Source organism: Dipodomys merriami, unplaced genomic scaffold (assembly GCF_024711535.1).
Source record: "Dipodomys merriami isolate MVZ:Mamm:240054 unplaced genomic scaffold, mDipMer1.0.p SCAF_2982, whole genome shotgun sequence".
NCBI lineage: Eukaryota > Metazoa > Chordata > Mammalia > Rodentia > Heteromyidae > Dipodomys > Dipodomys merriami.
The window spans coordinates 5,415-27,326 of record NW_027204473.1 but is presented as its reverse complement, the minus strand read 5'-3'; the positions used below and the strand labels follow the sequence as shown (position 1 = coordinate 27,326).

Here is a 21,912-nt window from a genome sequence, read left to right as displayed (position 1 = left end):
GCCACGCGCAGCTTCTCGGCGGCCGACATGCTGTGGCTGCGCAGCACGGCGCGGCCCAGGGCGCCGAAGGCCAGCAGCGTGAGCAGCAGGGGCAGCGCGCCGCCCAGCGCCGCCAGCGCCAGGCTGTAGGCTCTGAAGGCGGGGAGCTGGCCGGCCGCCCCGGTGCCCAGACACCGGACGCAGGCCTGGGGCCTGGCCGCGCCGCACTCCCGCCCCGGCCCCTCCGGCCCCTCGAGGTGGGCGAAGCCGAGGGCGGGCGCGGCCAGCAGCGCGGCCAGCACCCAGGCCGAGGCGCTCAGGGCCCACGCGTGGCGGGGCCGCAGGCGGCTGCGGGCGAGGAAGGGGTGCGCCACCCCCAGGTAGCGCGCGAGGCTGATGCAGGTGATGAAGAGGACGCCGCCCAGCAGGTTCCACGCGGACAGGAAGCGCTCCAGCCGGCAGGCCACCAGCCCGTAGCGCCAGCTCTTGGGCGGGTAGAAGTAGGCGGCCATCGGCGGCAGCGCCAGCGCCGACAGCAGGTTGCTGGCGGCCAGCTGCGCGGAGAACACCACGGCGGGCGGCCACGGCCGCCGCTCCCGGCGGCTGAAGCGGTACAGGGCCAGGCCGTTGCCCGCCACGGCCACCAGGAACTCGGCCACCAGGACGGGCCACAGGTAGGCCTCCTGGAAGCTGCTCAGGTGGCGGGCGGCGGCGGCCGAGAAGTTGGCCGGGCAGGGCCTGGCGCCTGGGGGTGGGAGCACGGCTGAGCCCGCGGCGCCCGCCCCGCCGGCCATGTCCCGCCTCGCTTCCTCAATCTGCGGCACCCGTCACTCGCCCCCTCCTCCCGTCGGAAAAGCTGGGGGGGCGTCAGTGGCACCGCACCCCTGGGCGCCCAAAGCCTTTGGTTACAGCCCCGGGGCCTCGGCACCGCACTGCTCAACGCGGTGCCTGGCTGGGCCTCCCCGCGCCCGCCTCTGGGCCGCTCCTACCCCCACTGCCCGCATCCTGGAAGGTTCCATCCAGCCCCTAGTCAATCTGACCTTTGGCCCCACAGCCCCCCCCCCCCCCCCGCCCAGGCGTCCCCACCACGGACGGAGCCCGCCCTCACCTGGGCCTGCGGCTGCCATGGCCCCGCTCCCGCTCCGCCTCCGCTCCCCGCGCCGATCGGCTCCAGCCCGGGCCGGCAGGCCGCCCCGCGCCGCCCCGCCCCCGCTTCCTTCCGCATCGTCCCCGACGGCCGGGGGCGGGGCCGGCGCACACAGCGAGCGCAGCCCGGCCCGGCCCCCCCAGCCCCGGCTCCCGCACCCCCAGGCCCGGCCCGGCCCCCCCAAGCCCCGGCTCCCGTCCCCCCCAAGCCCCGGCTCCCGTCCCGTGTGAGCGGGCGGCGGCGGCAGTGCCCGAGGCGGACGAGCCGGTTCCAGCGTTTATTGGCAGCAGATGAGGGGACAGCTCCTTTATGAAAGGAAACCGGGGCGCCCGGGCCCCAATGTGGGGCGTTCCGCCGTGCGGCGGCGCTCGCTCAGGAGCCTCTCCTCGGGCCCCGGCCCCGGCCCGCAGCCTTGGGCCCCGGCCTGGCCCGCGCCCCCCGGGGCTCGGGCGGCCTCCGCGCTGCGCCCCGGCCCCGCTGCCGCTGCTGCCGCTTCCCGCCGGGAGGCCCCGGCCGCCTGCGCTTGGCCGCCGTCGGGAACATGTCTGCGGGGAGACAGGGTCGGTCAGGGTCGGTCAGGCCCGGGGCGGCCCCCGCCCCCCCCCCCGCCGCCGGCGCAGGCGCACACCCTCGTCTGGCTCCTCGCCCACGGCCTGGCGGAAGTACTCGGCTTCATCCTCCTCCTCCTCCGCCTCCTCCGGGGGCGCCCCGGGGTCCTCCGCGTCGCTGTCGCCGCCGGCCCCGAGCCGGGCCCGCTTCATGCCCGCCAGGCTCTTCTTCCTGGAGGACAGGGCAGGGTCAGCGGGCCGCCGGCCTCGCTGCTGCCCCCGCGCCCCGCGCCCCGGCCCCGCGCCCCCGGCCCCGCACAGACTTGTTGGCCTCGCGCCGCTCGCGCTTGCGCAGCACGTCCTCCGCCTGCTTTTCGCGCCGCTGCGCCTTGAGCCGCAGCTTCTCCTCCTTGGCCGCCAGGATGGCCTGCAGCTCCTCCTCCGTCTTGTGCACTGCCGGGAGGGGGGGACCGGTTTACGGGGGTCCCCGCGGCGGGGCGCCGCTCCCGGCCGGGCCCCCCAAGCCCGCCGCGCCTCACCGAAGCTGTGGAACAGCACGTTGCCAGCGCCCACGCCCTCCTGGATCTTAATGAGCCGCAGGGTCATCCGGGGACCGATCTGGGGGGCGGGGGGGGGGTGAGAAATCAGCGCTTATGCAAGGCTGGGGGGCAGCGGGGGGCCTGCCCCACGCCCCCCCTCACCTCCGTGAGGCGCACGGCGCTCTGCTGGGCGCGCATGTTGCCGCGGCCCGCGATGGCCTGGGGCAGCTCCGTGACGTTGTGCTCCCCGTCGGGCTCCGCCTCGCTTTCCGACAGCCCAGCACCCCTGCGGGGGGCACAGGCAGGACTCTGAGCCGGGCGACCCCGGAGCTGGAGCCCCGGGCACCGCAGCACCCCGCGGCCGCGCCTGCTCACGTGGCCAGCAGCTCGCTGATGTCCTGCAGGCGGCTCATGTTGGGGAACTTCTCCTGCAGCAGCTTCTTCATCCCGCGGCTGGCGCCCACCGGGACCACTTTGATGCTGCTGCAGGGGGGAGGGGGGCCGGGTCAGGGCTGCGATCAGAGGGCGCGGCAGATCCCCGGGTCCTCCCCCCCTCCCCACAGTGCGTCAGCGCGTTTACTTTGAGGCTGAACCGTCACGGGGTCTCAGCAGCATCAGCGTCATCAGCCGCACACCCGCGCCCCTACCCTGCCCCCCTCCACCCCCCAGCAGCACTCACTAATGTCGGAAGTCCAGCTCCTGGGAGTCAGGGTTGTAGTTGATGAGCAGGCAGCGCTTGATGGTGTTCAGGTTCACCTGCAAGGGAAAGCGGCAGGGCCACGTGAACCAGGGTCAATCAAGCACACCGGTGAGGGTTCACAGGCTGGGGGGAGGCCGGGCCTCTGCGGGCAGTGCCCACGGGTTCTGCACTTTACCAAGGACGCACAGATCAGATTTCTACCAAGCCCCAGCTCGTTACACAGCTAACCCAACACCCACAGTGCCATGGGGTCGAAGCTGGGGCTCCTGACTTCATCACTTGGTAAGAAGCCTCTGAGCTCAAAGCTGGACTGGGCCACACAACCCAGCCTCAAAACAAAAACAAGCTCATCTGGAACCTGGTATGCCTCTAATCTTACCTACTCAAGGAAATGAGATCTGAGGATCACAGTTCAAAGCCAGCTTTGGCAGGAAAGTCCGTGAGATTCTTTTTTTTTTTTTTTTTTTTTTGGGGGGGGGGTCCGGTTGTGGGGCCTGAACTCTGGGCCTGGGCACTGTCCCTCAGCTCTTCAGCTCAAGGCTAGCACTCTACCACTTGAGCCACAGCGCCACTTCTGGCTTTTTTCTTTTTGCTTATGTGGTGCTGAGGAATCGAACCCAGGGCCTCATGCATGCAAGGCAAGCCCTCCACCACTGAGCCACCTTCCCAGCCCCTCCGTGAGACCTGATACCTCCACCCCACCACCCTGTGCCCACAAGATGCCTGACCCACCTTGTGCACGTTGATGGAGGGGAACAGGTTCTGGAACATGGTGGCCATGAGCTTCACATGCATGCCGTGGGGGCCGAAGCTGTTGAGGACCAGGAGGGGCGGGTGGGCAAACTGCTGCTCGTGCATGCGGTGCCGGCGCAGCGAGGAGACCACGTCACGCACCAGCGTGTACTGCAGGGCAAGGAGGTGAGTAGGTGACCTGGGCCTAGGGCTGTGTCCCCAAGCCTTCCTTCTCCCCCACTGCTGCTCCTTACCTTATTGACCTGGAAAGTCAGGGTCGGGCCTCCAGGAAGGCGCATCAGCTTCTGCAGGAAAACGGGGTGAGTTAATGGTGGCAGGATCCAGCCGGGTGGGAGGGGGCCTGGGCTCTGTGTCCCATCTTCTTCAGAGCGTTTACTTTGAAGCCAGAATCATGGCAGCTCAGAGGCATAGGGGTTCATCATGAGAGATGGGAGGAGGCCGCCTGGGGATGGGGGGGTGAGGGTTGGGGGGGGGGGAGGAGTTAGTGGGGAAACAAAAGATGAAGAGGGTCCACTCACAAAGTATACGCTGGTGTCCGTTTTGCTCAAAATCAGGAAGTGTGTGACCCCCAGGGGCCCGGCCACTGCCACACAGTCCTTCAGGGAGTTTTTCTTGCGAACCTACACGTTGTAAAAAAGGGAAAGGGGTCAATACTGAACAGATCCCACATCGAGCAGAGGTCACTGCAGATGGGGAACCACGACACTCCGGGTCTCCTGAGTAAGTAATAACATTGAGCCGCGGGGGCCGGGCTCCGCGTGAAGCGCTCATCAGCCCTCAGCGCGCCCGTGAAGCAGATCCCAGGCTGGACGCAGGGAGGGAGCCATCCCGCGGCCCGTCTCCCCGCGGCCCGTCTCCCCGCGGCCCCTCTCCCCGCGGCGCAGACCTGCAGGCGGCTGGCGGTGAGCGGCTCCACGACGCGCCGCAGGTCCAGGCTGAGCTGCCGCACGCTGCGGCCCGCGCGGCCCCGGGTGAACACGAACGAGTGCGGCTGCGCGGCGTAGGCCTCGAGGTTGCGCTGCTGCGCCTGGGCGCGCGCGCGCTTCTGGTGCCGGGACTGCGGAGACGGACAGGGCCGGGGCACAGACGCAGGGTGAGCCGGCGGGGTCCCCGCCGCCACGCCCCCTCCGCCCAGCCCGGCGGCCCGGACTCACCTTCCCCGACTGCCCCATGCTGCCGTCTGCTCCACGAGGCCGCTTCTGCGGCCGTTTCCGGCGCCCGGAGGCTCACTTCCGGCGCCCTTCCGGTGACGTCACCCCGCGCGCGCGATTGCGGGGCGGGGGAGAAGGAGGGAAATCGATGGGACGCGTTGCTATGGAGATGGTGGGCGGGGCTCTGCTGCCAGAGACGTTCAGAGAATCTGGTACACGGGTTCGAATCCCTCCTCGGTCCATTTCCTCCAGCTCTACTATTGAAAAACTTTTTAAGTTTTTGGTCAATTCAGGGCTTGAACCAAGAGCCTGGGCACGGTCCCTGAACCTGTGTGTGCTCAAAGTGCTCTACCCTTTGAGCCACAGCACCCCTTCCAGAGTTTTTGTTGTTGTTGTTTTGAGTGGTTCATTGGGGATCAGAGTCTCACAAGAGCTTTTTCTGCCCAGGCTGGCTTTGAGGAGGGTCTGGTCGTGGTCCTGAACTCTGGGTCTGGGCGCTGTCCCTCAGCTCTTCAGCTCACGGCTAGCGCTCTACACTTGAGCCACAGCGCCACTTCTGGCTTTTTCTGCTTATGTGGTGCTGAGGAATCGAACCCAGGGCCTCATGCATGCAAGGCAAGCACTTTACCACTGAGCCACCTTCCCAGGCTCCCCCGCCACCCCCTGCCCGGGCTGGCTTTGAAACATGATCCTCAGACCTCAGTCTCCTGGGTAGCTAGGACTATAGGCCTGAGTCACTGGTGCCCAGCTGAAACTTTTTTTTACCTGCTAAAATTTTATTTTTCCTGATGAAATTCCCACTGTCACTCTTCCTAATGGATCCGCACTCCCACTCTGAAACAATTTCAACAGGCTTCACATCCTATTTTCATGTCATATTCATTCCCATACCTCTTCATTGCTAGCTCCGCCCGCCAGCCTATTTTACTTTGTCATTCTGTGTGTGTGTGTGTGTGTATGAGTGCATGCACTATCTCCTGTCCTTGAACTTTTTGTTCTTTTTTTCCCTTTTCTTTTTCGTTCCTTCTTTCTTTTTTCTTTTTCTTTTTCTGATCAAGGCTAGTTAGTACTCTACCACTTGAGAAACACCTCTACTTCTGGGTTTTTGGTGGTTAGAGATTGGTCTCAGTGGCGCTGTGGTTCAAAGTGGTAAAGTGCTGGCCTTCAGCAAAGACAGCTCTGGGACACGGCCCAGGCCCTGAGTTCAAGCCCCATGACCAAAAAGATAATAAAAAATAAAAATAGCAGATGTATGAGCCGGCACTGGTGGCTCATGCTTGTAAATCCTAGGTACTCAGGAAACTGAGATCTGAGAATCAAAGTTTGAAACCAGCCCAGGCAGGAAAGTACCTGAGACTCTTATCTCTAACCATATAAAAACTGGAAGTGATAAGGGCTCAAAGTGGTAGTGTATTAGCCTTCAGCTTTTGAAAAAGCTCAGGGACAGTGCCCAGGCCCTGAGTTCAAGCCCCAGGACCAACAACAACAAAAATAGTTTCATAAACTTTCCCGCCCCGACTGGCTTTGACTTGTGATCTTTAGATCTCAGCCTCCTGAGTAGTTAGGATTACAGGTGTGAGCCACCAACTAGCTCCATCACTTTTTTTTTTTTATAACAGGTCTTGAACTCAGGGCTCGGTTGCTGTCCCTGAGCTTTTTCACTCAAGGCTAGTGCTCTATGACTAAGCCACAGTACCACTTCTGGTTTTCTGGTGGTTAATTGGAGATAAGAGTTTCGTGGACTTTCCTGGCTGAACTGGCTTTGTACTGTGATCCTTAGATCTCAGCCTCTGTGTAGCTAGAATTTCTATTATTATTATTAGTAGTAGTAGTCAGTCATTGGCTTGAACTCTGGGCCTGGGCACTATCCCTCAGTTCTTCAGCTCAAGGTGAGCGCTGTACCACTTGAGCCACACACAGTGTCACTTCCAGCTTTTTGTGCTTTATGTGGTGTTGAGGAATCCAACCCAGGGCCTCAAGCATGCGAGCCAAGCACTCTACTACTGAGCCACTTTCCTGGCTCCTATATTATTTTTTGTAAGTGCCCACCGCACCAAGGTTTTCTACATGGCATTTCAGATATGCATGTACCATATTTCCCGCAGAAACAACCCTCCCAGCTCTCTCTGTCTCTGAGATGACGCCTCTCTATTAGCTTGTACTGGCTTGGCTTTGAATATGAACTCACCATCCTTCTGCCTCTGCTTCTGCCGTTTTGTGGCTTGGAGGCTGATAACGAAACCCATATTGTGGGGGTGTCCCCATGCCTTTATTTGCAAATAAAGAGACCTAAAGGCAATGCTCAATGCAGCCAGATACAGACCAGACGGGGCCTGAAGCCACTGCCTTTTTTTCCTCCTCTGGCTGTCCTGTCCAGGGCCCTGTCTGTCCATGAGACGAGACATGGAAAGTCCACATCACCTCCTGGCAACTCTGGGCAAGCCAGACATTCGGTGAATAACTCACCTCCTCCTTCTTTCCACTCCAAGCCCCTGACTTGGCCTCAAGATGCTTGGCTTCCTCCCCAAAACCTTGTGGTGGGGGGGGAGGAGGAGGGGGGGACACCCCTCGCTGGGTTGAACATCTCTATCCCCTCCCACCAGTTCCCCCTCCACCGTGCGTTCTCCCCAATTCCCTCTCCTCTCCTCCACTCCTACCTCTCTGCCCCCTCCCTGTCTGAAACTCCCCCCCTCCCCAATTTCACCCATCATCCTTCTCATCGGCTGCAAGCTGACCTCGTCCTCTGGTCCCTGTCCCCATCCACCCAGCTCCCAGGCTCTCCTGGCAGATCTCTATGTCCCCCATCTCTCCTTCCTCTGCCAATGAGGAAGCCGGAGGGGCTGGGAAGGGGGCTGAAGGCGGGGAGGCCCGTCTCAGGCCTGAAGCCCAGCCTGGCAGCCTTTCTCCCCTCAAATCCGGGACGACCATTTCCTCTCTGAGCCCTGGAGTGCACTCGGGTTACTCCCCAGTTCAAGACGGTGGAAAGGAGGAGAAGGAGTAGTGCCTGAGCTCAGCAGCTCCTCACCCAGGTTGGGGAACCTGGCTTTGGCCTTGGGGATGGGGTGGGGGGCCAGGGGTTCTGCATGATCGGTGAGAAATGGACAGCAGGGGTCTTCCTTCCTGTTCCGTCCCTGTGGGCTGAGCCTGGTGGGACTGTGTGGCCGGGTGTGTGAAAGAAAGATATCTGGAACAAGCAGCCAGGGGCTGATGGGTGTTGCTGGGTGTGTGGATCACCGATCATAAGTGTGCAACACAGATCTAGACGCTTGAACCGTGGAGTATCTTCAAGTTGCACTCCGTGTGTGTGAGGGGGGGTGGAGGGGGGTATTTTTCTCTTAAATATTGAGGTGTTGTGTGGAGGGGTTGCCGTGATGTTCTGCATTGTTCCTGAATGTGTATCACGCTTCTGCTTGTGTGTGTCTGTGTGTGTGTGGGGGGAAGCGGGGGTTTGTGGGCATAGATGCCAGAGGCCTGCAACAACTCTACTTGGAGCCACGCCCCTACTTTCAAGCCACGCCCCACTAGGGAGCCACGCCCACCCCAGTCCTTGGCCCCACCAGGTAGCTGCACCTCCTACTGTAACCCCGCCCCTACCTCCAAGCTCCGCCCCTGGCCCCGCCCACTCTGGTTTTGTGCCCATGTGACCACACCTCCTATTACTTTAGCCCGCCCTGCATCTGAGCCAGGCCCACCCCCTGTCCCATGTCCTATCACATAGCTGCACCTACAATTTTAGCCACGCCCACCCCTGAACCACGCCCACCCCGTTCTATACTTGCAGCTACATCTTACTTGAGCCACGCCCACTTGTGCTTTCTGCCCACCAGGTAGCCACACCTCCTGTTCTTTGAGCCACGCCCCGTTTTGAGCCACGCCCCTACCATCAGTCCCCTCCCCTCTGATCTATGCCCCCCCTGTAGGTGTACCGCCTACTATCTTAGCCACGCCCAGTTCCGAGCCACACCCACCCTGTTCTATGCCTCACCAGGAAGCTGCATCAGCTTTAGCCACGCCCCACATTTGAGCCACACCCTCCTCAAGCCACACCCACAACCAGCTCGGGCTCCTCCACTACTTTTGCCCTGCTTCTCCATCTAGCCTCACCCCTACCACTGAGCCCTGCATGCAACCTCCTGAAGGTGTCTTCCTGTCTGTTACTTTGTGCATTCAGGAGCCAAGCTCCCTGGAATGAATTCTGTCACCTCTTTTTCTGTCTGTGTGACCCATAGGCAAGTCATTCACCCTCTCTGAGCTTTAGTTATGAAAAAATGTGTACAGGTTACTGCGACCTGCCACCCAGCAGGTGCCTGGTGAAGGTCCCCATCGCTGGTCCCCCTGTGTGTGCTGTGGGTGTGGGGGAGTCTGGGCTCCGAACTGCCTGATTCTCTGTCCTCTGCTAGGAGGAAAAGAAGCGAGAGAGGCATCCGGGGCAGTGACCTGTCTTATCAGGCTCTGGAGCCCTGGGTTGGGAGAGTCTGGCAGCTGGGCCTCAGTTCTCATGGAGGAAATGCTAAATATTTACAATTGCTGCGCTGGGTTGGGGGTGGGGGGTTCTCAGCCCTCTCCCTCCTTCTCTCTTACCCGCCTCAGCCATTCCCCAGCTCAGAGGTCCTCCTGGACCCTCCGCTCTTCCTGGGACTTCCTGTGTCTGCAGAGAACCTCGCTGGATCATGGCGGGTCTCGGTGGTGAGAGGTGAGGGAGAGGGGCCCAGGAGGAGGTGGGGGGCAGATCCCTGATCCTGGCAGGCCGCGTGAGTTTGAATGTGGCAGCATCTGGGGCTGATGGGCGAGTTCCAAGTGTCGGGAAGCATAGACAGGGGGGCTGCGCATAGTGGTGCATGCCTGTAGCCACAGCCACACCATCCGGAGGCAGAGGCAAGAGGATCTTGAGTTCCAGGACTGTCTGGGGGGGGGGTTCCCATCGTGAGACCCCTCCATCTCAAATATAAAAAGTTGAACTCTTCCGTGGCTTGTGGGAGGCCCTGCGTCCCATCCGTCAGCATTTGCCTGGGAAGGCAGAGCCAAGCGGACCAGGCCAACACGGGCACCAGAAGGTTCTGAGCAGAGGGGTGTGCGGGGCCTTAGAGGTGCTCACAGGCCGCCGGGCGGCTATGGCGGTGGTGGGGACTAGGCCGAGGCTGAGGTCAGAAGGTTGGAAACCAGGGAGGCATCAGCTGTAAGGAGATCCGGATGGCGCCTGGAGCAAGGGAGAGAGAGAGGGAGGGGTGGGGGTGGGGGAAGAGGGGGGGGATGGGGTCTAACCAGGAAGGGGGTCTGGGGGGGGTTAGATCTGCTGGGGCAAGAAGATGGCAGAAGCCGGGGGGGGGGGGTCACGCCTCTCAGCTGCTCCCAGGACACTGGGATCTGAGAGGATCCCGGTTCGAAGCCAGCCCGGGCAGGAAAATCCAATGAACCACCAGTAAAAGACGGGAGAGCCGTGGTTCAAGTGGGGGGGAGCAAAAGAGCTCGGGGACCAGCGCCCAGGTCCTGAGTTCGAGCCCCAGCACTGACACCTCCCCCCCAAGCTTGATGAATGAATTTAGCCCCGGGCAGCAGCCAGAGGACTAAAAGACCAGGGCAGGGTCCTGGGGAGGCGCCTCACCAGTGCATCCCTCCGTGGGAGCAGATGGGGGGGCTGCCGGCGGATATCGGGGTACCACCCCCTCCTCCCTCTCTGCCTGCAGGCTGGCCGTGTGCACGCTCCTCCGGCTGCAGCTGCTGCTCGCGCTGGGCGCGTGGTGCGCGCGGGCGAGCGCCCCGCGCTGCAGCTACACCTTCGTGCTGCCCGCGCACAAGTTCACGGGCGCCGTGTGCTGGAGCGGAGGCCCCGCCCCCGCGCGCCCGACGGCCGAGGCCGCCAACGCCAGCGAGCTGGCCGCGCTGCGCGTGCGCCTGGGGCGCCACGAGGAGCAGCTGCGCGAGCTGCAGCGATTGGCCGCCGCCGACGGCGCCGTGGCCGGCGAGGTGCGCGCGCTGCGCAAGGAGAGCCGCGGCCTGAGCGCGCGCCTGGGCCAGCTGCGCGCGCAGCTGCAGGACGAGGCGGCGCCGGGGGCGGGGCCGACGGCGTCGGGGGCGGAGCCCGGGGCGGAGCCTGCCGCCGCGCTGGAGCTGCTCGGCCAGCGCGTGCTCAATGCCTCGGCCGAGGCGCAGCGGGCCGCCGCCCGCTTCCACCTGCTGGACGCCCGCTTCCGGGAGCTGGCCCAGCTGGTGAGCCGGCAGAGCGGCCTCATCGCCCGCCTGGAGCGCCTGTGCCCCGCGGGCGCCGCCGGGCAGCAGCAGGTAATCGCCTGGAGCCATTATCCGCAATTCCAAAACCCGAAAGAGATGTAAATACATAAATGTAAATATGTACTGTCTACACTCATATGTGCGGACATGGTGTATGTAATGTAGAGTACATCCAAACATACTATATAATACGTAAATACGCAAGTACATATATAACCATATGTAACTAATATGTAAGTACATGTAATATATAACATATAATATATAAATACAGCATATGTAAATATATATGTACATATGTAATACTATATGGTATAAACATAGTATACAATATATAATATATGAATATATCAATATAGCATATGTGGTATATAGTGTAATTATATGAATATAGTATATGTAAAATATAGTATATATAAATACATAAACACATATATAAATATATGGTATATATAAATAGTATATAGTATGTACATAGTATATATAAATATGTATTTATATAGTATATAGAAACTTATAAATACATATATAACTATGTGAATATAGTACATATTACATATAATGCAATAACATGTAAATATATATAAATAAATATATATATATATGAGCAGGTATTGAGAGTCTTCCCCACTTGATGTAAATATTCAGGCAAATTATTATCACCACCACAGAAAGTCCAAGAAGTGTCTCTTTGTGCCTTGTTAAGCAGCGTTGTGGAACTCAAGGCCTCTGCGTACTTACTTGCCGGGCTTTGCTCAGTTTGTGGGTAGAAAGGAACACCAGTCAAGATTTTAATGGTGCTCTGCCGCTGGAGCCACACCTCCAGCCCTGCTTTTTGCTGGTTACTTTGGAGGTGGGATTTTTTTTTTCTTTTCCTTTTTTTTTTTTTTTTTTGCTGGTCCTGGGGCTTGAACTCTGGGCCTGGGCACTGTCCCTCAGCTCTTCAGCTCAAGGCTGGTGCTCTACCACTTGAGCCACAGCGCCACTTCTGGTTTTCTGGTGGTTTATTGGAGATGAGTCTCATGGACTTTCCTGCCCCGGCTGGCTTTGAACCGCGATCCTCAGATCTCAGCCTCATGAGTAACTAGGATGACAGGCGTGAGCCACGGGCACCCGACAGGATTTTTTTCTTTTCTATTCTGTAACACGATCCTCCAGATCTCAGCTTCCTGACCGGGAGTGTTAGCCAGCTGAGCCTGGCCTCCCAGGTTTTTGGGGTTCCCCTTTCTTCCTGCAGTGCCAGGGCTGGAACCTAGCACCTGGAATATGCTAGGCCACTGTTCTACCACACAGCCGCACCTCAGCCCTGTTCCTAACTTTCGGGTTCGAGATTGTTGTGCTGTTGGTCCTTACTTACGTTAAGGAGTAGGTGAGGGAGAATTTGGTAAGTTAATACTCAACGCTGGATGTGTTCTCCTAGTATTCCTATTTGAAGAGAGGGAAACTGAGGCAGAGGCCAGTTAAGCTCTGAGCACCAGGCCTGTTAGTTCAGGGCCCCTGAGACGCAGCCTCTGGCACCGAGGCGGATTCCGGCACGTCTGGCTTTCTTCCTTACCCCAGGTCCTGCCGCCACCCCTGGTGCCTGTGGTACCCCTGAGTCTCGTGGGCAGTGCCAATAACCCCAGCAGGAGAGAAGACAGTCTGAGACTGCAGGGACCCCCAGCCTCTCCCATGCCCGCAGGGAACCCTGCTGCCCCCACCAAACCAGCAGGTAAGATGGGGCGGGGGGAGTTGGGGAGTGTCGAGACTACTGGGAGATTCCTAGACTTCACTGTGGGTAGGAAGAAATGGAAGTCTGAATTTTAAGGGGAGGTTCCACTCATCATGAGAGGATTTGAGGAAATGAGCCTCTTATTTTGATGGGGGGGGACAAAAAGCTGGCACTCTTATTCTGATAAAAAGGGGGGGAAAACAGACCAGGCTGGTAATACAACACAGTGGTGGAGCGCCTGTACACAAGGCTTTGGCTCCATCTTCATTACCACATATGCGCGTGCGCGCGCGCGCGCGCGCGCGCGCGCGCGCGCACACACACACACACACACACACACACAGAGCTAAGCTTTGTGTGTCTACACCAGTACTGGGGTTTGAACTCAGGCCCTTGCACTCACTTGGCTTTTTTCCACCAGCTGGCACTTTATCTCTTGGGCCATACCTCTGGATCCAGCTTTTGTTTTTGCTGTTAAATGGGTTTTTTCCCTGTTTGGGCTAGTTTCAAATTTTGATCCTCAGATCTCAAGAGTCTTGAATAGCTAGGACTTCAGGTGAGTGGTACAAGTCACCCAACAAAGATCAGACTTGTTTCTAGGGTGTGAATAGTTAAAAAAAAAAAAAAAAGAATTTGAGGAGTCAATCATATTTTGGCGAGGGCACAGAAGATTTAGGACTGCTACTCTGGTGAGTTGGTTCAGACTTCTACTCTGGTAAGGAGACCACAGATGTCGTTTGAGAATCCCAGACTTCCTATTTGCCCTGGTGAGAGAAGAGAGACTGGAAGATCTTCCTTAGGTTAGGAAATGGCTGCTGGTGCTCTTATGTAGGGTGAGGGATGTGGAGAGACAGTACACTTATTTGGGTGAGGGGATCAATACATCCTGAAATCTAATCCCAAAAAGGGAATGGTTGGTCCCGGTGTCCTGACATACCCCCAACTGTGTCCATAGGTCCCTGGCGTGATTGCGCAGAGGCCCACGAGGCCGGACACAGGCAGAGCAGAGTGTACGAGCTCCGGCCGGGCCGCCACGGGTTTGCAGCCTGGTGTGAGCAGCAGCTGGAGGGTGGCGGGTGGACGGTGATCCAGCGCCGGCAAGATGGCTCCGTCAACTTCTTCACTACGTGGCAGCACTACAAGGTGGGCTTTGGCCGGCCTGATGGGGAATACTGGCTGGGCCTCGAACCCATCTATCAGCTGACCAGCCGCGGGGACCACGAGCTCCTGGTGCTGCTGGAGGACTGGGGGGGGCGTGGGGCCCGCGCCCACTACGACAGCTTCTCCCTGGAACCCGAGAGCGACCACTACCGCCTGCGGCTGGGCCAGTACCGGGGCGATGCCGGAGACTCGCTTTCCTGGCACAATGACAAACCCTTCAGCACCGTGGATAGGGACCGAGACTCCTATTCTGGTAAGGAGGACTTCTATTCTGGTGGGAGGACAGGGGAGGTGGGGCTTACTCTGGTGGGGGAAAATGAAGAGCAGTGGAGAGCCAGGGACCTTTTAAGATGAAGGACAGGGAGTCCAGATTCCTTGAGAGTCAAGACTGGAATCCTGAGCTGTGGAGGCCTGGGGTGGTGGCTTGGGGGTCTTACACAGGTGTATATGTTCAATCACCTTGTTACACACTGCCCGCCCCCAGCCCAGAATCTTATTCTAGGAAGTGGTGAAAAAAGTATGTATTTTAAGCTGGGTGCTGGCGGCTCACACCGGTCAGCTTAGCTACTCAGGAGGCTGAGATCTGAGGATCACGGTTTGAAACCAGCCTGGGTAGGAAAGTCCCTCAGACTCCTATCTCCAACGGACCACCAGAAAACCGGAAGTGGTGCTGTGGCTCAAGTGGTAGAGTTCTAGCCTTGAGCGAAAAAAAAAAGCTCAGGGCCAGTTCTCAGGCCCTGAGTTCAAGCCCCACCTCGGGGGTTGGAGTATCCATAGCTACATATCTATATATTCATATAGTGCGTGTGAGTACTTTGAGTTTGAACTCAGTATCTGGACACTGTTCCGAAGGTTTTTTCCCCCCCTCAAGGCTAGCTCTCTAGGAAGTGGTGAGTTTAATTTCCCTAACGAACAGTGGAAGACTCCCCTACCCTACTCCACAGAAAAGGTGGGAAGAGGGCATGACTCAGGTGAAGATAGGGAAAATGAAAGCTGGTACTCTGAAGGAAAACGTGGGCCATGAGGGCTTTTATTTTGGTGAGGAGATGGAGGGAAACCAGGCTTCATCAGGTTGCAAACTGGGGGGAGGGAAGGAGGGGAATGGGGGGAGGTCGGGCTAAAGAAAGCCTTTGCCCCCATGAAAGTGCTAGGAAGCAGACTTTTATTCTGGTGGGGGAACACGGCCTCTCTCTGCCCCTCCAGGTAACTGTGCCCTGTACCAGCGTGGGGGCTGGTGGTACCACGCGTGTGCTCACTCCAACCTCAACGGCGTGTGGCACCGGGGCGGCCACTACCGGAGCCGCTACCAGGACGGGGTGTACTGGGCCGAGTTCCGAGGAGGGGCGTACTCTCTGAAGAAGGCTGCCATGCTCATCCGGCCTGTCAGGCCGTGACGCGTGTTCTGGGGGGTGACTGTGTGTGTGGTGGGGGGACACGTCCCCCCTCAATCCTGATCAACCTGGCCACCTTTCCTTTTGTGTGAGTTAGCAAAAAGGAAAAAAAAAAAAAGAGAGAAGAAAACCCACCAAAAATAAAAGGGGGGGCCGGGGCCCCCCCAGGCTCAGAAGGTCCCAGCGGGTCCCCATGGGGGGCTGAGCGCAGATCTGTCTTTATAGAGAGAGAAAGAACAAAAAATACCCACAGGAGGAGCGCGGCGGGTGTGTGCGGGCCGGGTCACGCCCGGGCGCCCCCCTCCTCCTCGTCCTCCTCCTCCTCGTCCTCCTCCTCCTTCAGGTCCTCCAGGATGAGGTTGTCCAGGTCGTCCAGCAGGCCGCCCTGGCTCAGGCAGGTGGCCACGGTGGAGCCGCTGCTGACGTGCGGGGCGCTGGGGTGCAGGACTTTGGGCAGATGGTTCTGTTTGCGGCTCTTGGGGTGCGCGCACGACGTCCCGGGCACGTGGGGCTCTGGGGAGCACGAGGCGGGGGTCAGGGCCGCACAGGCCGGGAGGCCCGGGTCCCGGCCGCCATCCCGGCTGCCCCGGAGCCTGCGATCTGAGGGTCGGGTTCGAGGCCGGCCCGGGCCGGAGCCTTGGGAGACTCTGATCTCCAGTGAGCCCTACACAGCCAGAAGCGGCGCGGGGCTGGGGCGGCGCGCTCCCCCGGCAGGCAGCAGCCCGGGACGGCGCGGGGCTGGGGCGGCGCGCTCGCCCGGCAGGCAGCAGCCCGGGACGGCGCGGGGCCGAGCTCACACCCGCGCTCACACCCGAGCTCACTCACACCCGCGCTCACACCCAGCTCACTCACACCCGCGCTCACACCCGCGCTCACACCCGAGCCACACCCGAGCTCACTCACACCCGAGCTCACACCCGAGCTCACACCCCAGCTCACACCCGCGCTCACACCCCAGCTCACACCCGCGCTCACACCCGAGCCACACCCCAGCTCACACCACAGCTCACACCGGAGTTCACACCCGCGCTCACACCCGCGCTCACACCCGAGCTCACACCCGCGCTCACACCCGAGCCACACCCGCGCTCACACCCGAGCTCACACCCGAGCCACACCCCAGCTCACACCCGCGCTCACACCCTAGCCACACCCACGCTCACACCCGCGCTCACTCACACCCGCGCTCACACCCTCGCTCACACCCGAGCCACACCCGCGCTCACACCCGCGCTCACACCCGAGCCACACCCGAGCTCACACCCGAGCTCACTCACACCCGCGCTCACACCCGCGCTCACACCCGAGCCACACCCGAGCTCACACCCGCGCTCACACCCGAGCCACACCCGAGCTCACACCCGCGCTCACACCCGAGCCACACCCGAGCTCACACCCGAGCTCACTCACACCCGAGCTCACACCCGAGCTCACACCCGAGCCCACACCCGAGCCCACACCCGAGCCCACACCCGAGCTCACACCCGAGCTCAGCACGCTCTCCTGGCAGGCAGCAGCCCGGGGACGGCGCGGGGCCGAGCTCACACCCGAGCTCACACCTGAGCTCACACCTGAGCCACACCCCAGCTCACACCCGAGCTCACACCCGCGCTCACACCCGAGCTCACTCACACCCGAGCTCACACCCACAAACATGGGGCAGGCGCGAAGCGGGGAGCCAGGCCCGGCCTGCTGCGCAGTGAACTTCAGCAGGGACACGACGCCGTCTTTTCTTTTGGTTTGGTTTTTGGTCAGTCGTGGGCCTGAACTCTGGGCCTGGCGCCTCCTCAGCTCAAGGCCGGCGCTACCAGAGCCACCTTCCCAGCCCTGAGACACAGGATCCCCAGCGGGGACCGCAGCAGGCCCGCCCCTCCCGATTCCCCAGCGGGGACCGCAGCAGGCCCGCCCCTCCCTCCCGATTCCCCAGCGGGGACCGCAGCAGGCCCGCCCCTCCCGGCCTCCCCACCCTCCCCTCCCGGGCTGGCCTCCTCCCCACCCTCCCCTCCCGGGCTGGCCTCCTCCCCACCCTCCCCTCCCGGCCTCCCCACCCTCCCCTTCCAGGGCCTGGCCTCCCTCCCCACCCTCCCCTCCCCTCCCGGGCCTCATCTCCCCTCCCCACCCTCCCCTCCCGGGCCTGGCCTCCCCTCCCCAGGCCTCCACAGCCCCCCCCCGCACCCCTTCCCCTGGCCTCCCCACCCTCACCTCTCCAGCCTGGCTTTCCTTCCCTGGGCCTCCGCTCCCCAGCCTCCCCGAGGCCAGCCTCCCCTCCTGGCCCTCCGCTCCCCAGACCCGGCCTCCCTTCCCCTCCCCGGCCTCCGCTCCCCAGCCTCCCCTCCCTGGCCTCCCCCCTCCAGCCTGGCTTTTCTTCCCTGAGCCTCCCCTCCCCGGCCTCCCCTCCCCTGCTCCCCGGACCTCCCCTCCCCGGCCTCCCTTCCCCTCCCCGGACCTCCCCTCCCCGGGCCTCCCCTCCCCGGCCTCCCTTCCCCTCCCCGGACCTCCCCTCCCCGGCCTCCCTTCCCCTCCCCGGACCTCCCCTCCCCGGGCCTCCCCTCCCCGGCCTCTCACCTCTCCGGTTGTAGCAGTCCGCCGCCGAGCAGGAGTGCGTGTGCGAGCTCCGCCGGTCCATGTTCCGGTCCCAGCGCGGGGGTAGGATCCGCGTTGGATACACGGGGAAGCCACACCCGTAGCAGGGGGACGGGGACCCCATTTGTGCCCAGCCCCTGGGGGGCGGGCAGGGCGGTGAGGGCCGAGGGGGCGGGCGGGCGCGGGGCGGGGCGGGAGGGCGGGGCCGGGCGGTGGGCGGGGCCGGGCGGTGGGCGGGGCTCGGGTGGGCGGGGGCCGCGCCCTCACCGGAAGTTGTGCCGACACTTGGGACAGTGGAACTCGGCCAGGCCCCACATCTTGTCGGGTGGCACCGGATCGTAGCGCTTGCGACACTTCCGGCATCTGGAGACCTGGGTGGGGGTCGGGGGTCCTGCTGGGACTGCCCGCCCCCACCTTCCGTAAAGATAGACACCCCCCTCGGGCTGCGCCCCACTCCCTGCCAAGAACGAGCTAGACACTGATCCGAAGCACAGACTGGTCGGGGTTCAGAGGCCAGATTGGGGGGCGTGGGTGTCAGGTGTGATTTCTGACCATCAAAGGCCAGGGCACCGAGTTTGGCTTCTCAAATAAGTGGAAGGCACATGCAGCCGAGGGTCAGGGGTCAGGGGTCGTGTGTGCCTGGTCAGGTCAGGCAGGGGTGTGTGCTGAGGAGGGGTGGGGGTGGGGACTGAAGGTCAGCCTTGGAGCAGGACTTGGTGTTTGCGAGGCAGCACTGGGCGCTGGCCTTGTTTGCCGTTTCTTTTTCTTTGACCCCTGGCCAGCTATATTCGTGGATTCACCCGCACACCTGGGGTTATACAGGAGTGAGATGCCACACTGGGCTCACTGGTTGCCATGGGGTCTCTTGAATTTTTTCCCCCCCAAGCTGGCCTGCGCCCTGACACCTTCCCAAATGGCTCATCCCCCAGAGGTGTCAGGCTGGGAGCTGTCACCTCCTTGCGCTGGGGTACGCGTCGCCACCAAACATCATCACAGGAGGAGCAGGCGAACTGCCGGTCCACGGCGGGGATGAGGTCGTCCTGGGCGCGCTGGAACATGCGCAGATTGGCTTCCGTCAGCGGCAAGAGGGACGTGGCCACTGCCTGCGGGAAGGGGAGGGGGGGATGAGGGGGGGCCACCCCCTCAATCCACCACACATCCCCCTTTCTGTGTTGGCACTCTGGCCAGCCCAGCACCAATACCCACACACCTGGATGTCCCGGTCCTGCTTCATGTCCTCTGGTGGGTCCTGGGGGCAGAGAATGTGGAGTCAGCTTGTGTGTGTGTATGTGTGTGCGTGTGCCAGGGCTGGGACTTGAACTTAAGGCCCAGGCAACTGTCCCTGAGCTTTGTTTTTGTTTTGCTCAAGGCTGGTACTCTACCACTTGGCCCACATTTGCCTGTTCACTGGAGATAAGCACCGCTCAGGTGGCCAGCCTGGGCTGGCTTTGAACTGTGATCCTTGGATCTCAGCCTCCTGAGTAGTTACAGGCGTGAGCCACAGAGGCTGGCTTGGAGATGGTTTTCTGATCTGTTCCCCAAAAGAAGGATCCTCTGCAAGGAAGGCCGGAGGGGCTCCCAATTGGGGAGACGGGGCCCTAGCTAGCTCCCTCTGAAAATGATGAACCCCAAACCACCAGGAGCTCCCCCCTTCTCCCAAAGTACAGGACTTGCTTCTGAGTCAGGTGTTTGACCCCAGCCGTCCAAACAGCCTGAGAGGTGGGCACCAGGTACCCCCATTTCTGAATCTGAGATCTCCCTGATGTTGGGCAGCTGCACCCCATTTTCCCCGCCGGCCAAGCCCACATGCCATCTGTATGTGACACAACACAATCAGGCTGACCAGGTTCCAATCCCAGCTCTGATCACCTCTTGCCTCAGGAAGTGACCTGGGCCTCAGTTTCCCAGTCTGCAGAATGGGAAGAAGAGACCACATGAATGTGTTTTGGGGTCGAAACCAGTTTACCCAGAGTCCCGGCAAACTGTGACAGTGCTCAGTCAATGCTTTCTTTGGTCCTTTTTGTGTGTGCTAGTACTGGGGCTTGAACTCAGGACCTCAATCTCTCGTTTGGATTTTTTTTTATCCCCACGCAAGGCTGGCACTCTACCGCTTGAGCCACAGTTCCACTTCTGACTTTTTTTTGCTGGTTCGTTAGATGTAAGAGTCTCACACTCTCCTATGCAGCCTGGCTTTGAACTGTGATCCTCAGATCTCAGTCTCCTGAGTAGCTAGGATTATAGATGTGAGCACTGGAGCCCAGTCTATTTTTACAGTCTTATTCTAACACATACTTGATCATATTCTTTATTTTTATTTTTGTCCGTCTTGGGGCTTGAACTCAGGGCCTGGGCGCTGTCCCTAAAGTCTTTTGCTCCAGACTATATATCACTCTTAACACTTTGAGCCACAGCTCCACATCGGATTGGAGATAAACGTCTCTCAGAGACTTTTCTGTCCCGATTAGCTTCAAACCATGATCCTCAGATCTCAACTTCCAGAGTAGCTAGGATTACAGGTGAGAGCCAACAAGCGTCTGGCTATACTATTTAATTATTAACTGCGGTGAGCTTTTCAGGCAGGCTAAATCCAGTTTACCAACCACCAAAGTGGTTCTCGGAGTCCCCCCTTGCCTGGGTGGAAAGCGATCTTCAAAAGCCATTCTGGTTTCCTTTCTTCCCGCCTTAGTTCAATCAGGACAGTAATGAGCACCTACTGTTTGCAGGCCCCTCACGCTGGGAGCAGATGGAAAGGTTAAAGAGCGAGGAGGTCGGCTGATCAGCTGCGGACAGGTGGGCCGGAGGGCGGGCAGTGCCCTCGGGGTCCGTGGCTGGCCGGGGCGCCCTCTGCCCTTGCGCCCCTTCCCCCCCTTCTTTACGCAGAGGGGTCAGGTTACCTGGGCATCCAGGTCCTTACTCAGTTCCTGTCCATCTTTCTGCTTCACACCTGGGGGGAAGAAGTGAAGGGCTCTAGAAGGGTGCGGAGGAGTTGGAAGGTAGGGGGGGGCCTCTTCCTTACCCCCCACTTCCTCCAAAGCCACGCCCCCTCGGGATGGAGGGGTGTGTGTGTTGGGGGGGTCCCCTGCAGGGCTCACCGTAGACGATGGAGCGTCCCACACCCGTATGATCACTTCCAAATTTCTTCATCAAAGCCCCCGCCTTTTGGGGGGACACCTTGCCATGAAACTTCTCCCGCAGGCGCCTGACGCTCTTCTCCAACTGCGGGGGGGGGGGAGCAGGCGGGGGTGGGGGGCTGGGGGAGGGGCGAGGCCGCCCCGCCCGCGCCCCGACGGCTGGGACGCGACTCTCAGGCTTGCTGGGGTCCCCCTCCCCCCCTTCCTACCCCTGCACGGCATTTCCTGGAAAAAGCCAAAGTCTTCCGGCTGGGCATGGGGGGGAGGGCGCGGAGTGGGGGGGCGACCCCGGCCTCCGGGGGTGCGGGGGGGGTCCGAGGAGGGAGGGGGCACCTCGACCACGCGCGCCCCGCTCTTCCTCGGGGAGGGGAGCAGGGGTCCCCCGAGGCCGCGGGACGGGGCTGGTGTTTTCCGGGGGAGGCCGCGGGGTGCGCGCCGCGGGGGCGGGGGCGGCGCGGCGCGCGGGGCCCGGCGCGGGCGGGGTGCGGGGCGCGGGGTCCCCCCTCCCGGCCCCAGCTCTGCCTACCTCCACCCCGTCCTGAGCCATGGTGCGGGCCCGGGTCCGGCCGCGCCCTCGGAGCGCCGCGCCGCGCAGCTGGGGCGGGCCCGGCCCCGGCTCCGCCCGCCCGCCCGCGGCTCCGCCCGCCCGCCCGCGGCCCCTTTCGCTTTCGTTTCCTGGGGTGCAGAGAGAGAGAGACCGGGGAGGGGGAGACGGGGCGCCCGGCGCTGCCCGGCCCCGGGGATGCGGGGTCCGCGCCCTGCGGCGGCGGGGCGCGCGCGGCTCGGGCGCCGAGCCGTCACGTGACCCCCGCGTCCCGCGTGGGGGCGGGGCCGCCCGGCGACGCCGCGGCCGGGGCGCGCGACCCCCCCTTTCCCACGCGTGGGAACGG

The 21,912-nt window shown here is 61.4% G+C and overlaps 4 protein-coding genes and 2 non-coding genes across 7 annotated transcripts; 1 reads left to right on the top strand and 5 right to left on the bottom strand.

Moving 5' to 3' along the window:
* Window positions 1-7: 7 nt before the first annotated feature.
* P2ry11 (purinergic receptor P2Y11) lies at window positions 8-1,169 on the bottom strand (the record flags this gene model as incomplete). Its single annotated transcript, XM_070038835.1, has 2 exons — window positions 1,088-1,169; window positions 8-724 (listed from the first exon to the last, which is right to left on the bottom strand). Coding segments are annotated over exons 1-2 (736 nt in total), but the record flags the coding sequence as incomplete, so codon positions are not given.
* Window positions 1,170-1,389: 220 nt separating this feature from the next.
* Window positions 1,390-4,883, bottom strand: LOC138839228 (suppressor of SWI4 1 homolog). 2 transcript variants are annotated; one of them, XM_070038833.1, is made up of 12 exons: window positions 4,821-4,883; window positions 4,553-4,723; window positions 4,185-4,286; window positions 3,900-3,950; window positions 3,646-3,816; window positions 2,893-2,969; window positions 2,589-2,696; window positions 2,376-2,499; window positions 2,214-2,292; window positions 1,998-2,127; window positions 1,755-1,906; window positions 1,390-1,671 (listed from the first exon to the last, which is right to left on the bottom strand). In XM_070038833.1, the coding sequence occupies exons 1-12, from the start codon at window positions 4,836-4,838 to the stop codon at window positions 1,499-1,501; spliced, it is 1,356 nt and encodes a 451-aa protein (XP_069894934.1). In that variant the 5' UTR covers window positions 4,839-4,883; the 3' UTR covers window positions 1,390-1,498. The 2 variants fall into 2 exon arrangements, with proteins under 2 accessions (XP_069894934.1, XP_069894935.1); XM_070038834.1 differs by having other exon boundaries at window positions 2,589-2,693.
* On the bottom strand, window positions 2,771-2,850 carry LOC138839233 (small nucleolar RNA U105B). The gene has a single exon (XR_011375924.1). It is a non-coding gene; the product is annotated as a small nucleolar RNA U105B (small nucleolar RNA).
* Window positions 4,019-4,100, bottom strand: LOC138839232 (small nucleolar RNA SNORD105). The gene has a single exon (XR_011375923.1). It is a non-coding gene; the product is annotated as a small nucleolar RNA SNORD105 (small nucleolar RNA).
* Window positions 4,884-9,436: 4,553 nt separating the features above from the next.
* LOC138839230 (angiopoietin-related protein 6-like) lies at window positions 9,437-15,311 on the top strand. The gene is made up of 5 exons (XM_070038836.1): window positions 9,437-9,510; window positions 10,502-11,096; window positions 12,606-12,756; window positions 13,712-14,170; window positions 15,121-15,311. Exons 1-5 carry the CDS (start codon window positions 9,488-9,490, stop codon window positions 15,309-15,311), a joined length of 1,419 nt encoding a protein of 472 aa, XP_069894937.1. The 5' UTR covers window positions 9,437-9,487.
* Window positions 14,925-21,662, bottom strand: LOC138839231 (shiftless antiviral inhibitor of ribosomal frameshifting protein homolog). Its single transcript, XM_070038837.1, has 8 exons — window positions 21,549-21,662; window positions 20,984-21,107; window positions 20,786-20,835; window positions 19,102-19,140; window positions 18,845-18,994; window positions 18,159-18,262; window positions 17,874-18,028; window positions 14,925-15,821 (listed from the first exon to the last, which is right to left on the bottom strand). Exons 1-8 carry the CDS (start codon window positions 21,567-21,569, stop codon window positions 15,592-15,594), a joined length of 873 nt encoding a protein of 290 aa, XP_069894938.1. The 5' UTR covers window positions 21,570-21,662; the 3' UTR covers window positions 14,925-15,591.
* Window positions 21,663-21,912: the final 250 nt, after the last annotated feature.

Bases quoted from the DNA above. Each gene is read 5' to 3' on its own strand.
- LOC138839230 (XM_070038836.1), top strand. From the start codon at position 9,488: ATGGCGGGTCTCGGTGGTGAGAG. The intron at 9,511-10,501 runs GTGAGGGAGAGG...CTCTGCCTGCAG, and splicing joins GCGGGTCTCGGTGGTGAGAG to GCTGGCCGTGTGCACGCTCC. The intron at 12,757-13,711 runs GTAAGATGGGGC...CTGTGTCCATAG, and splicing joins TGCCCCCACCAAACCAGCAG to GTCCCTGGCGTGATTGCGCA.
- LOC138839231 (XM_070038837.1), bottom strand. From the start codon at position 21,569: ATGGCTCAGGACGGGGTGGAG. The intron at 20,836-20,983 runs GTGAGCCCTGCA...TCTTCCCCCCAG, and splicing joins GGGACGCTCCATCGTCTACG to GTGTGAAGCAGAAAGATGGA. The intron at 18,995-19,101 runs GTGTGTGGGTAT...CCCTTCCCGCAG, and splicing joins AGCAGGACCGGGACATCCAG to GCAGTGGCCACGTCCCTCTT.
- LOC138839228 (XM_070038833.1), bottom strand. The intron at 3,817-3,899 runs GTAAGGAGCAGC...CTTGCCCTGCAG, and splicing joins TGACTTTCCAGGTCAATAAG to TACACGCTGGTGCGTGACGT. The intron at 1,907-1,997 runs GTCTGTGCGGGG...CCTGTCCTCCAG, and splicing joins GAGCGGCGCGAGGCCAACAA to GAAGAAGAGCCTGGCGGGCA.